We start from the raw sequence: 14,105 nt of genomic DNA, 5'->3' as shown, positions 1-14,105 counted from the left end.
GACAGGTACTCGGGTACTCTGATGGGCTGCGACAGGTACTCGGGTACTCTGATGGGCTGCGACAGGTACTCGGGTACTCTGATGGGCTGCGACAGGTACTCGGGTACTCTGATGGGCTGCGACAGGTACTCGGGTACTCTGATGGGCTGCGACAGGTACTCGGGTACTCTGATGGGCTGCGACAGGTACTCGGGTACTCTGATGGGCTGCGACAGGTACTCGGGTACTCTGATGGGCTGCGACAGGTACTCGGGTACTCTGATGGGCTGCGACAGGTACTCGGGTACTCTGATGGGCTGCGACAGGTACTCGGGTACTCTGATGGGCTGCGACAGGTACTCGGGTACTCTGATGGGCTGCGACAGGTACTCGGGTACTCTGATGGGCTGCGACAGGTACTCGGGTACTCTGATGGGCTGCGACAGGTACTCGGGTACTCTGATGGGCTGCGACAGGTACTCTGATGGACTGTGATTGACAGGTACTATGAGGGGTGGTGACAGGTCCTCTTTATTGGGGGGGGGGGGGGGGCAATCAGTATGATTGGTGTACACTGTATGCGGTAACGAGATGTTACCGCAATCTCCTCCTCACACACGATCGGTGTGTGAGGAGGAGAACCCGGTAACATCCCGTTACCGCAGTTTGTTTACATTTTTGTGATCGGCTGTGAAAGGATCACAGCCGATCACGTGGGTAAACAGCCGGCCAATGGCTGTTTACCAGCGTCGGTGACGAGCAGTGTTCCCGGGGAACACGCCGCCACCGACGTGCACGCGCAGCGCGCTCGCGCGCATGCGCCGTGCACGTTCGGGGTGTGACCATCTGTGATCGGCCGTGACTTCATCACGGCCGATCAGGTGGTAAACAGCCATAATGAATGACTGTTCACCCCCTTCGGTGGCGAGCGGTGTCTCCGTGACACGCTGCCACCGAAGAAACAGGGATGCGCGCGCTCGATCGCGCGCATTCCCTGTTTAAAACAGGAGGCCGTCATATGACGGCTTCCCGCCACAATAGGTGCGCCGCCTGGCCGTCATTTGACGGCCGGCGGTCAGCAACTAGTTAATCCACAGCTGGGCTGGATAATCTAGATCCAGTACACAGTGAAGCTAGACATTCCCAGGACAAAGTCAGTCAGTGCCCTGGACGAAGATGCCAAACTGTCAATAATGCCTAAACAGGCCCCTGAGGTTCCGATTTTTTGAGACACAGATAGGGACTGGGAACCGATTTAACCATTCCCTTTTTTTTTTTCTGTAGCGTCAGCTGCACTGGACCGTGAATGAATGGGAAGGCGTCCCATGCTGAGCTGCTTCCTGTTCATTCGCAAAGCATAGTAAACACAACTACATTCATTCAAAAAAAGGAAAGGGTCGGTAATTTGATACATTTACCCACTCACAAGGGAAAAATTAAACCACTACAGGGAGACTATTACCATACTGTATGCCAACTTGCAGATTACTGCTTCACACACTCTTGGCATTCTGTTGATGAGCTTCAAGAGGTAGTCACCTGAAATGGTTTTCACTTCACAGGTATGCCCTGTCAGGTTTAATAAGTGGGATTTCAAGCCTTATAAATGGGGTTGGGACCATCAGATGTGTTGTGCAGGAGGTGGATACAGTACACAGCTGATGGTCCTACTGAATAGACTGTTAGAATTTGTATTATGGCAAGAAAAAAGCAGCTAAGTAAAGAAAAACGAGTGGCCATCATTACTTTAAGAAATGAAGGTCAGTCAGTCCAAACAATTGGGAAAACTTTGAAAGTGTCCCCAAGTGCAGTGGCAAAAACCATCAAGCGCTACAAAGAAACTGGCTCACATGAGGACCGCCCCAGGAAAGGAAGACCAAGAGTCACCTCTGATGCGGACGATAAGTTCATTCGAGTCACCAGCCTCAGAAATCGCAGGTTAACAGCAGCTCAGATTAGAGAACAGTTCAATTCCACACAGAGTTCTAGCAGCAGACACATCTCTAGAACAACTGTTAAGAGGAGATTCTGTGAATCAGGCCTTCATGGTAAAATACAGTGCCTTGCGAAAGTATTCGGCCCCCTTGAACTTTTCAACCTTTTGCCACATTTCAGGCTTCAAATATAAAGATATAAAATTTTAATTTTTTGTGAAGAATCACCAACAAGTGGGACACAATTGTGAAGTGGAACGAAATCTATTGGATAATTGAAACTTTTTTTTAGCAAATAAAAAACTGAAAAGTGGTGCGTGTAAAATTTTCGGCCCCTTTTCTTTCAGTGCAGCAAACTCCACTCCAGAAGTTCAGCGAGGATCTCTGAATGATCCACTGTTGTCCTAAATGACTGATGGTGATAAATAGAATCCACCTGTGTGTAATCAAGTCTCTGTATAAATGCACCTGCTCTGTGATAGTCTCAGGGTTTTGTTGAAAGCGCAGAGAGCATCATGAAGACCAAGGAACACACCAGGCAGGTCCGTAATACTGTTGTGGAGAAGTTTAAAGCCGGATTTGGATACAAAAAGATTTCCCAAGCTTTAAACATCCCAAGGAGCACTGTGCAAGCGATCATTTTGAAATGGAAGGAGTATCAGACCACTGCAAATCTACCAAGACCTGGCCGCCCCTCCTAAACTTTCAGCTCAGACAAGGAGAAGACTGATCAGAGATGCAGCCAAGAGGCCCATGATCACTCTGGATGAACTGCAGAGAACTACAGCTGAGGTGGGAGAGTCTGTCCATAGGACAACAATCAGTCGTACACTGCACAAATCTGGCCTTTATGGAAGAGTGGCAAGAAGAAAGCCATTTCTCAAAGATATCCATAAAAAGTCTTGTCTGAAGTTTGCCACAAGCCACCTGGGAGACACACCAAACATGTGGAAGAAGGTGCTCTGGTCAGATGAAACCAAAATCGAACTTTTTGCCCACAATGCAAAACGATATGTTTGGCATAAAAGCAACACAGCTCATCACCCTCAACACACCATCCCCACTGTCAAACATGGTGGTGGCAGCATCATGGTTTGGGCCTGCTTTTCTTCAGCAGGGACAGGGAAGATGGTTAAAATTGAGGGGAAGATGGATGCAGCCAAATACAGGACCATTCTGGATGAAAACCTGTTGGAGTCTGCAAAAGACCTGAAACTGGGACGGAGATTTATATTCCAACAAGACAATGATCCCAAACATACAGCCAAATCTACAAAGGAATGGTTCACAAATAAATGTATCCAGGTGTTAGAATGGCCAAGTCAAAGTCCAGACCTGAATCCAATCAGTCTCTCGATGTGCAAAACTGATAGAGACATACCCCAAGCGACTTCCAGCTGTAATCGGAGCAAAAGGTGGCTCTACAAAGTATTAATGCAAGGGGGCCGAATAATTTTGCACGCACCACTTCATTTTTTTTATTAGTTAAAAAAGTTTCAAAAATCCAATAGATTTCGTTCCACTTCACAATTGTGTCCCACTTGTTGGTGATTCTTCACAAAAAATAAAAATTTTATATCTTTGTTTAAAGCCAGAAATGTGGCAAAAAGGTTGAAAAGTTCAAGGGGGCTGAATACTTTTGCAAGGCACTGTAGCTGCTAGGAAACCACTGCTGAGGACAGGCAACAAGCAGAAGAGACTTGTTTGGGCTAAAGAACACAAGGAATGGACATTGGACCAGTGGAAATCTGTGCTTTGGTCTGACGAGTCCAAGTTTGAGATCTTTGGTTCCAACCATCGTGTCTTTGTGCGACGCAGAAGGTGAACGGATGGACTCTACATGCCTGGTTCCCACCGTGAAGCATGGAGGAGGAGGTGTGATGGTGTGGGGGTGCTTTACTGGTGACACTGTTGGGGATTTATTCAAAATTGAAGGCATACTGAACCAGCATGGCTACCACAGCATCTTGCAGCGGCATGCTATTCCATCCGGTTTGCATTTAGTTGGACCATCATTTATTTTTCAACAGGACAATGACCCCAAACACTCCTCCAGGCTGTGTAAGGGCTATTTGACCAAGAAGGAGAGTGATGGGGTGCTGCGCCAGATGACCTGGCCTCCACAGTCACCGGACCTGAACCCAATGGAGATGGTTTGGGGTGAGCTGGACCGCAGAGTGAAGGCAAAAGGGCCAACAAGTGCTAAGCATCTCTGGGAACTCCTTCAAGACTGTTGGAAAGCCATTTCAGGTGACTACCTCTTGACGCTCATCAACAGAATGCCACGAGTGTGCAGAGCAGTAATCAAAGCAAAAGATGGCTACTTTGAAGAACCTAGAATATAAGACATATTTTCAGTTTCACACTTTTTTTGTTCAGTATATAATTCCACATGTGTTCATAGTTTTGATGCCTTCAGTGTGAATCTACAATTTTCATAGTCATGAAAATAAAGAAAACTCTTTTGACAGTGGGGGACTCTGCTAATCGTGCAAAAAATGTCCAATATGCCTGTTGAATAGGAGCAGATCTGGATCAAATTTTGGCTGGTCCCTGCTGAACCAGCTGAATTTTAGATCCATTTATGACCAGCTTTATTCTCGTTTTGGATAGATTTTCTTTCACTTTCTATTATGGGGCTGATTTACTAAAGGCGAATTTCTTCTTTTATTTCCACAGTTCCGAGTTGTGCACCTCCAAATGCTATTAAAAATGGATTATTTAGCCCCGTAAAGGGAGAACATGCTTACCAAGACGTTGTAACATATGAGTGCAATGAATTACAATTTACACTTAAAGGACAATCTTCTGTATCCTGCACCGCCCATGGAAATTGGAGTTCTGATGCCCCTGAGTGTGTTTGTAAGTACATTTTGCAAGGTGTTATAATTTCCACAAACGTTACTTTTTTTTTTTTTTTTTGCGAATATGCTAGTACTTTGAGTACTCCCATCCCCAGAAGGTGGAGGCACTATCCCGGCTGTAGCTACAACTGCTGATCGTGTGTATTTGAGACCATCAGATATTTGCTTGAAATAGAAAATATCACTCCTTTACATTACACTGCATGTCTGCTATGGTGTTATAATCCCATGGACTCGCATTGTTTCAGCTACATACATGTAGTGTATTGATATTGTTGCTTTCTCACCCTCAGTGGTACACTCCTAACTGTAATAACAATTGTGTCTCAATATGAACTTTATATTTTAGACTATGCCCATATAGTCTCATAAGGGTTTGTTTTATATAGCACTATAACTGTACATGTGTTGATATTATCTGTTAACACTGGACTATTCACGTCACAATTACACTTTTTTTTCAATACTGTAGTCAATGCGATTTTATTTTTTATTTTTTTATTTTTTTTGTGTGTGCGATTCCAAATCACATCTGGTTTCTTTACTTGTATTTATACACTCACTTTTTCAGATATTTTTTATTATATGCACTTTTTCTCATGAGAGACATATCATTGTATTTTTAGATCGTATAGCCTCCAAACTGATATTTTTGGTAGGCCTTTGCAATTAATATACATCATTAGTGCTACACATTTACCCTACATATTCCAACACATTTACATGTTGCCCCTAAAACCACCAAGTTTTGCTTTAGCAGTGTGTTTGGGGTTCATCTCCTGCTGGAAGGTGAACCTCCATCCTAGCCTCAAATCACACACAGAGTGGTACAGGTTTTGCTCAAAAATATCCCTGTATTTAGCACCATCCATCTTTCCCTCAACTCTGACCAGTTTCCCAGTCCGGACTGCTGAAAAACATCCCCACGGCAACAACCCCACCACCATGTTTCACTGTGGGGATGATGTTCTTTGGGTGATGTTGGGTTTGTGCCAGACATAGCGTTTTTCTTTTATGGTCAAAGTTCCATTTTAATCTCATCAGACCAGAGCACCTTCCTCCATACATTTTGGGAGTCTCCCACATGCCTTTTCGCGAACTCAAAACGTGCCATTTTGTTTTTTGCTGAAAGTAATGGCTTTCTTCTGGCCACTCTGCCATAAAGCCCTACGTGCCATAGAGTTGGGCTTTATGGCAATTGTCATCCTATGTACAGATACTCCAGTCTCTGCTGTGGGACTCTGCAGCTCCTCCATGTTTACCTTAGGTCTCTGTGCTGTCTCTGATTAATGCCTTCCTTGCCTGGTCTGTGAGTTTTGGTGTGCGACCATCTCTTGGCAGGTTTGCTGTAGTGCCATGTTTTTTTCCATTTGGTTATGATGGATTTGATGGTGCTCCTAGGGATCATCAAAGATTTGGATTCTTTTTTTTTTTTTTTTTTTATAACCTAACCCAGGCTTCTACTTCACAACAACATTGTCCCGTACATGTTTGGACGGTTCCTTAGTCTTCATGGCAGTGTTTGGTTAGTGGTGCCTCTTGCTTAGGTGTTGCAGCCTCTGGGGCTGTTCCAAAAGGTGTGTATATGTAATTACAGATCATGTGACTTAGATTGCACACGGGTGGACATCCTTTCACTAATTATGTGACTTCTGAAGGTAATGGTTGCACCAGAGATTTATGTGGGCTTACTAACAAAGGGGGTGAATACATAAGCACATGCCAATTATCAGTTTTTTATTTCTGAAAAATAATTTTATATATATATTTTTCTAATTTTACTTCACCAACTTAGACAATTGTGTTCTGATCCATCACATATAATTCAGATTAACAAAACCTTGAACTAAAGGCTGTAATGAGTAGCAAAATAGCTTAGGGGGTGAATACTTTTGCAAGGCACTGTAGCTATACCTGCAAAAGCAACCGGCATGAAGTGATTTATCAGGACTTAATTTCTCCTATGTTCATTCTTGGACACAGCTCTACTAAAGCTTGACCACAGGGATATATCTCCAGCTACAGGAGTAGGACACTAGGCAGAAAAGGGCACAAAACCTCCTATGGGCAGTCCCTTCTTATAACGGCCCTCTCTGCTATGAGCAATCCATTTTGTTTCTGCCTAGTGTTCAGGAGTAAGGACCTGGTTCCCTTGCTGGGACCTCTTTGGTTCCATGGCCTTTTTTTTTTTTTTTCTTCTTCCTTTTCGCATTTTTCCTGGGACCTTTTCCTGTGGAGATCTTCAATCCACAGCTGGGCAACTAGCTGGATAATCTAGGTGCAGTGGTAACCCCAGTCTGGCCAACCAGCGTGCAAAGACCTTTTAGCTAATCGCTGGGTCAACCCTGACGAGCCCCATCGGGACTGGGTTAAATGTCTCATGGGAACACCTGACCGAGCATCTATAGGTCCATGTCAGTGTTACCCTGTTCCACTTTGGTGGAGAGGAGGCTCTGTCTTGGGAGCGTCACCTATGAGCTCTGTTGGAGTGGTAAGTAGCTACCCCCCTTCCCCTCCCTGAATGCAGTGTGGGGCATGGGGGGGGTTCCCTCGGGTGGTCAACCCTGTGGAGCTTCCCCTCCTCCCCTACAGGCTCCTGTTACTGATGCCTCCGCCTTCCCCTTCCCCACTGCTGGGGGCATAGGGTGTACTCTATTGGGGCATTTTTGGCGAGCCACAGTACCCCCAGCTGTCAGGTAGCCCTGCCTGTGTCACGGTGTAGGCAGATGGCCCCTGGTCTTAGCCAGAGGGGATCTGCTAATGACTTTGGGACCCTTTTGCAAGTGTGCCTCCCCTCCCTGGGTCTGTATGTGGTTCAGGGGTTGTAGGGACACGTTTCAGCCCTCAGCTCTAGCATCTTTCTTGCTAGGTTCTGGCCCCCTGGTATGTGCTCTGTACCTTGCTCCCCCACAGTTGTCTGCACCAGGTAGTCTGGCTCACAGCTAATTTAGGCCAGACATTTGCAGCCTAATGGGGCAGGATGTCATGCTTGCCATTTTCGATGTGGGCGCCCTCCCTCTCTCTTCATCCCTTCTCGCCGCACTCTACCCCTGAGCCAGAGGCAACATGCAAACTCCATTGCCCTTCACCTGATGGGCAGGACTCTGCTGCAATTTTAACTAGGGGCTTTCCCATTTCTTGCCTCCCTGCTGTAAGTTTTTAGCACTGGAAGGGGAGATTTGGTTTTTTTTGCTGCACCTTTATCCTGTTGAGTGGGGAAAAAAGGGCACTAATGCGCACAACCCCAACTAACCTACCTAAATAGTCACTAATAATCAATTATAATGAATAAGGGAAGCTGCCAACATAAAGTGATCTCTGCACCATTAAAATAAATCTAAAAATATGTGGCGCTACCTAAATAAACTCCTAAAAAATGCTCAAAATTAAATAAATATCCAATGATTCACCTCAATAATATGTGCAAACAATTATACATAAATGTACCTCGTAACTTGATCTGTGCAAAATAATCTAACAATGTGCAAAAATACAATAAATGTGCAAATGAATACATATAATGCAAAAAACATATAAAGTGCAACAAATCTTCAAATATGTCCATGTATCACAATAATAGTGATCTAATAGAGAAATCCAGTTCTTAATGCAAAGTCCCAAAAAGTGATATGTAATACTTCCAGGAATTCTAATTAATTCATGCAGTGAAAGCTGAGTGTGAAAAACTTCAAACTGTGATACTCCGATGATCCACACTCCATAAGTGCTCACAAGTGCACCCCTCATTTCCCACAGCCTCTCACCTCTAAAAATGGCCACTAAAGGCCATATGACGCTGTGTATACAATGGCTGTAAAACGCTCCTCCTTCAACTCCAGCCCGTCATATAATGCCGTATACCATCCATAATAAAAGCTCATATGGGAAGAAGAGGAGGGGGGCTCCAATGTGTAGTAATATAAAAATAATCTTTACTCCAATATATCCACACTTGCATAAAAGCAGAGTATCAACCGCAAGTAAACAAACGATACTTCCGGTTTCGGCTGCAACCAGAAGTGACGACCATAACACCTAGTTCCTCCCTGGTGTGTTGCGTCACGTTCACATGACTTTCAAAGGGTCAAGGAGTCGGGTGTCTGCAAGTCCTTTTTATATAGTACGTTTCCGTTGTCATAGCAACATTTAACACTGCCACATTCCTAACCATTTCATATATTCCTATTAAAAATTCACATTATCTCATTCTTCATATTACCATATTGATAGACATTCCAACATAATACCAAACGGATAAATCACATAATCATAATATTATCTATTAAAATACATTATATATTAAAATAGAGACATCTAGTGGTTGAAATAAATTACTACATCCTTTCAACTATAATCTCACTAACGAATCCAAAATGGCTGACAAATCCAATATGCCCAAATAATATAAACGATGGTCATCTCTATACCTCTTTTCGCAGTACTAATTTAAAGTCACTCACTGCAGCCACCTAGTGGATAACCAACATAATGGCTGCATAATAAAATTCCTACAAATAAAGTAAATCAATTTCTTATTAGTAATTAAAAATCATCATAAAGTAAAACTATTCACCAAACTAGAGATAAAAATATTTGTTAAAATATATAATCCAAAACCTATGGAGATATAACTAGAAATGAAAAAAACGTAAAAAAATATAAACAATATACCAGCAATCTGAAAGACTCCTAATTTACATTTAAATAAAAATGTTTTAAGATGACACAATAGTAACAAAAAGTCTAATGATTGTAAATAAAGCAATTAAGGTCAAATTCTACATTGTGTCCTGAAGGTGCTAAAGTGCATAATTCATGAATCCAATGTCGCATAGTGTCTTAAACTGTTTGTCAAAACCTTTTTTAATATTTTGGACGTGTTCTCCACAATTCTCTTTTCATTCTCCCCACATATTGAATGTGGCAGGGACATTCTAAGAGATAGACTACAGCCTTACTACGACACAAAATAAAATAATCTATTAAATAGTCTTGTAGTTACTGTCGCAGAAAAGCTTGATTTATTTTTTTTTATTTTTTTTTTCTTCTGTATGTCGGTACGCGTAACATTTTTTTAAAGGGATAAAATCCTTTTCCCTCGAAGGAAAAATGCTTTTTTTGGGCGGATCTAAAACCTTTTTTGCTAGATTATCTCTAAGGGTTGGAGGTCTTCTATAAACAGATTTTGTTTGTTTTTTCAAGTAAAATATTCCTTAGATGATGATCTGTCTTGATAATCTCCCAATGCTTTTTTATTATTTTTTCAATTTGTTTATACTAAATATTATAATCCATAATAATGGATACCATGTCCTGTTTTTTTTCTTCTTTTTTATTTTTTTTATAGTATCCTGTATCAATTTTTCCCTGTCTACTTGTGCTACACTTTTTTCTTTAATGAAATCAGCCTGATATCCTTTTTGTATAAATCTATCTCCAACCAGTTCTGCCTGCTGGAGAAAAACTTGTTTATTGGAACAGTTATGTCTCAACTCAATCTGAGCTGACCCCTCGGTATATTTTCCAACCATCTATAATGGTGGCAACTGTCAAGGGGTAAATAACTGTTCCTATCTACTGTTTTAAAATGAGTGTAAGTACTTAATTTATTGCGATCTAAAAAAAAAAAAAAAGAAAGAAAAACAGGACATGGTATCCATTATTATGGATTATAATATTTAGTTTACTAAATCTAAACTAATTTTCTCTGTACTTATTTCCCATGTAAGTTTAATATTTTTCGCATTCATATTGAGGTTAAAACAGAAATAATTAAGGCTCTCTCGATTACCAGACCAAGTCAGTCAATATACCATTTATATAATTTTAATTGATGGGGCATATTACTATAAAGTGACTCCTCTTCCCATTCTGCCATATATATAAATTAGCAACGCTAAGTGCATATTTGGCTCCCATGGCAATTTCCACAAATCTGTTTATAGTAGGAGTTATTAAACCAAAAATAATTAGAATCCAATCCAAAACTTAAGCAATCCAGTAGATATCATTTTTGTTTGCATTTCAAGTTGCTCAAATTTCTCAGGCCCCATTTGGTAGCTTGCACTGCTTCCTCGTGATTAATAGTATATGAGGTAACATCTGTGGTTACCAAATATATTGGTCCTTCATCTAAAATAATGTCTTTTAGCAACTAGATGAGATGTTTCGTATCCCTTAGATAAGATTTTTTCTTTTACTACAGGCTGTAAAAAGAAATCAACATATTCACTTATCCTCACACAAACCAAATTTATCCCATTCACTATGGACCTACCAGGAGGTTTTTTGTCATTCTTGTGTATCTTGTATATTACGGGCACTCTACATACATTGGGTATTAGATATTTCTCTTCTTTTTTTTTTTTTTTTTAATTCAGCAAGCCTTTTTTGGGTCCTTTTTGGATAACTTTAGCAAGTTCTTTTTTATAACGTTTAGTTGGATTACTTAATTTCTGACATGTGGTCTCATCGTTCAACTCATCATTCTCTTCTTTAGACAGTATAACTATGACCCCTCCTTTGTCTGCTTGTCTTATAATGTCTTTCCTGGATTCCAATTTTCTTATACCTTTTCTAACATCAATGAGGTCTGAGACTTTTTGTCTTGAGCTCTTGTGACTTTTAAAACCATTTTTTTGAAGACCTCAATATGCCCATTTCCTCCCGGTGGATTAAAAAGAGATTTATTACGTAAATTAGTGAACTGTACACCATTCATTTCTGGGAGTTTTGTACCTCTTCCTATTCCTGAGTCACTTAACGTGTTTTTTTTTTTTTTATATTCCTGCTCCTCACAAACTTGTTAATGTCAACATATGTATTAAATTTATTAAGATTTCTTTTTGGAGCAAACTTTAATCCTTTGTCTATTACTTTCATTTCTTCTTGTGTCAATGTGACTCCACTGATATTAATCATGCCCTCACCTACTTTTCTCTTTTCCTTTTGCTTTTTGCTTCCTGCTCTGCATCCTCTTGTTTTTCGTTTCTTCCATTTCGTCTTTCTGGGGATCTTCTTGGAGTTCTTTTCGGATGATCCTCCCGGTTTTTGTCTTTCTGGTATTCTTGTTTTTTGTCTTCCTTCCTGGGTTTCCTGTTCCCATTGTGTTCTCGAACGTCTGTCGGATTTCCATGGGGGGCTGCTCTTGGTAATGTCTGGGTGGATCCCATCGTTGCTGATCTAAAAAACGGTATGGTGTCCTATCATGTCTTTGTCTTTCTTGTTGGTATTTTTGGTGTTCTGGGGATCTTCTATCTTCATATCGTCTTCTATCATCATGTCGTCTTAATTGTTCGAACCTATTATGAACCGGTACTGCATAATAGTCTTTCTGAGGAGATCTACCCCTTCTACCAGTTTGATGGTAGTGATGATTATAGGGAGATCTATGCCTTCTTTCATTTTGATAGTAGTATCTATCAGTTTCTTCTTCTCTTCTTCTTTGATCTACATAATGGAATCTTTCATTATTCTCATAATAGTTTCTCCTCTGAGGTGTAAGGGATGGCGCAGGTTGGTGATTCCGAGGGTAGAGACAGGGAAGACAGGGGTGGCTTAGTGACTGCTATCTAGCAGCATCTGACAGTCATAGAATTGAATCCTGGTTGGGATCGGTCTTCAAAAAAAGGAACATTCCCACAATTGGCTCCCCCTTGTGGTACAAGGAGTAAACTGCCATCCTTTACACGCCAGGCCTGCGTTTTGTGCCCCACGTATGGCCTTAGGTTTAAACTAGCTGTTACATGCTATCCTGGTGGTGTTTTGGCGTCCTACTGGATGGCAGCAGCTCTGCCATGTTTCCAGGTGTAGTGAGCACTGGAGCGGCGGATGCATTATTATATGCTTGTGTAGGTCTCCTGACCATTTATTCTTAAGGGCATTGGTGCTTCCCCTGGCACTGTTGGCATGCAGCAGTAGGCACTGGTGGCCACTCCACTTAAGGCAGTGCTGGACACATTACTGGTTGTCTCCTTTGGTAAGCACTGACCGACTTGGTCGGGTAAGGTTCCTTATTTTGCATACTCTGATCACTCTGTCTATGATGCTGGGAACATCCAAGGTGGTCTTTTGTAACCCAGAGCTCCTTGGGGTCATTACCCCTTTAAGAAGACACTTCTGCAGAAGTGGGCCCCACCTCCCGGGTGAATTATCCCCCATTTCTAGATGACATTATGCAAACGTGATACTGGTAGCAGAGTTTGCCTCCTTTTTATGACTGCTGCAGACTGCATGGCAGAACCTGTCACCCATTATATGTTTACCATGGTGTGGCTGTGTTGCAGCCTGTGTTGGCCCTGTTGTCGGCTTACTGATTGGGCCAGGCTTCGCAAGGTATGAACACCAGACTTGTTGATCGGTTATATGTGGGTTTAATAGGCAAGTAGGTCAGGGTGGTGATGCTTCAGTGTGTGCTTTGGCTCAAGTGCTGGGCTGCCCAGATTTCTGTTATGGCCCTGACTGGCCAAACCCTTCCAGGGGGATTGTCTCTTCAGTGCTACCTTGGATGACAAACCAAATCTGCAGTGAGAGGAGAGGCGCTTTGCAGGTGCTATTTTTAGCACTATAGTGCCTGTAAAGTAACTCGGTGTGAAAGTAGTCTTAGGACTGCAGATAATATTGGGGTGCCATGAAGGGGCTCTGCAAACTAAACTGTTTTTAACGCATACTGTTAGATAAGTTAATTTAGTTGGTTGCAGACTGGTCGTTAAGTAGAGCTGGGAATTTTCTTTGGTTTTGTTTGACATGCATCGCACTTCTATGTGCTCCTTGCTGCAAAGGATAGTTATAGTGGAGGGCAGTGGCCATTTGCTTGTACTCTTGGATAACACCATCTTTTTCTCTTTCCCTCTTTCTCCCTCTCTTTCCCTCTTTCTCCTCTTCCCTCTTTCTCCCCCTCTCTCTTTCCCTCTCTCTCTCTCTTTCCCCCTCTCTCTCTCTCTTTCCCCCTCTCTCTCTCTTTCTCTCTCTTTCCCTCTCTCTCTCTCTCTCTCTCTCTCTTTCCCTCTCTCTCTCTCTCTCTTTCCCTCTCTCTCTCTCTCTCTTTCCCTCTCTCTCTCTCTCTTTCTCTTTCTCTTTCTCTTTCTCTTTCTCTCTCTCTCTCTCTCTCTCTCTCTCTCTCTCTCTCTCTCTCTCTCTCTCTCTCTCTCTCTCTCTCTCTCTTTCTCTTTCTCTTTCTCTTTCTCTCTTTCTCTTTCTCTTTCTCTCTTTCTCTTTCTCTCTTTCTCTCTCTTTTTCTCTTCTCTTCTCCATCTTTTCTCTTTCTCTTTTTCTCTTTCTCTTTCTCTTTCTCTTTTTTTCTCATTTCCCTCTTTCTCTTTCTCTTTTT

At 42.1% G+C, this 14,105-nt stretch overlaps 1 protein-coding gene across 1 annotated transcript in view; it reads left to right on the top strand.

Annotated features, from left to right (window-relative positions):
* Positions 1–14,105, top strand: part of LOC143984131 (C4b-binding protein alpha chain-like) — a gene marked incomplete in the record, with an annotated part of 258,170 nt that overhangs the window by 233,756 nt on the left and 10,309 nt on the right. Inside the window, 1 exon segment of the mRNA XM_077484441.1 lies at positions 4,593–4,775. Coding sequence (XP_077340567.1) covers positions 4,593–4,775 — 183 coding nt within the window.

The sequence above is a fragment of the Lithobates pipiens genome, unplaced genomic scaffold (genome assembly GCF_037356315.1).
Source record: "Lithobates pipiens isolate NorthernLeopardFrog02 unplaced genomic scaffold, aLitPip1_a1.2 Scaffold_16, whole genome shotgun sequence".
NCBI classification, from domain to species: Eukaryota; Metazoa; Chordata; class Amphibia; order Anura; family Ranidae; genus Lithobates; species Lithobates pipiens.
This window is presented reverse-complemented; position numbering and strand designations above follow the sequence as displayed.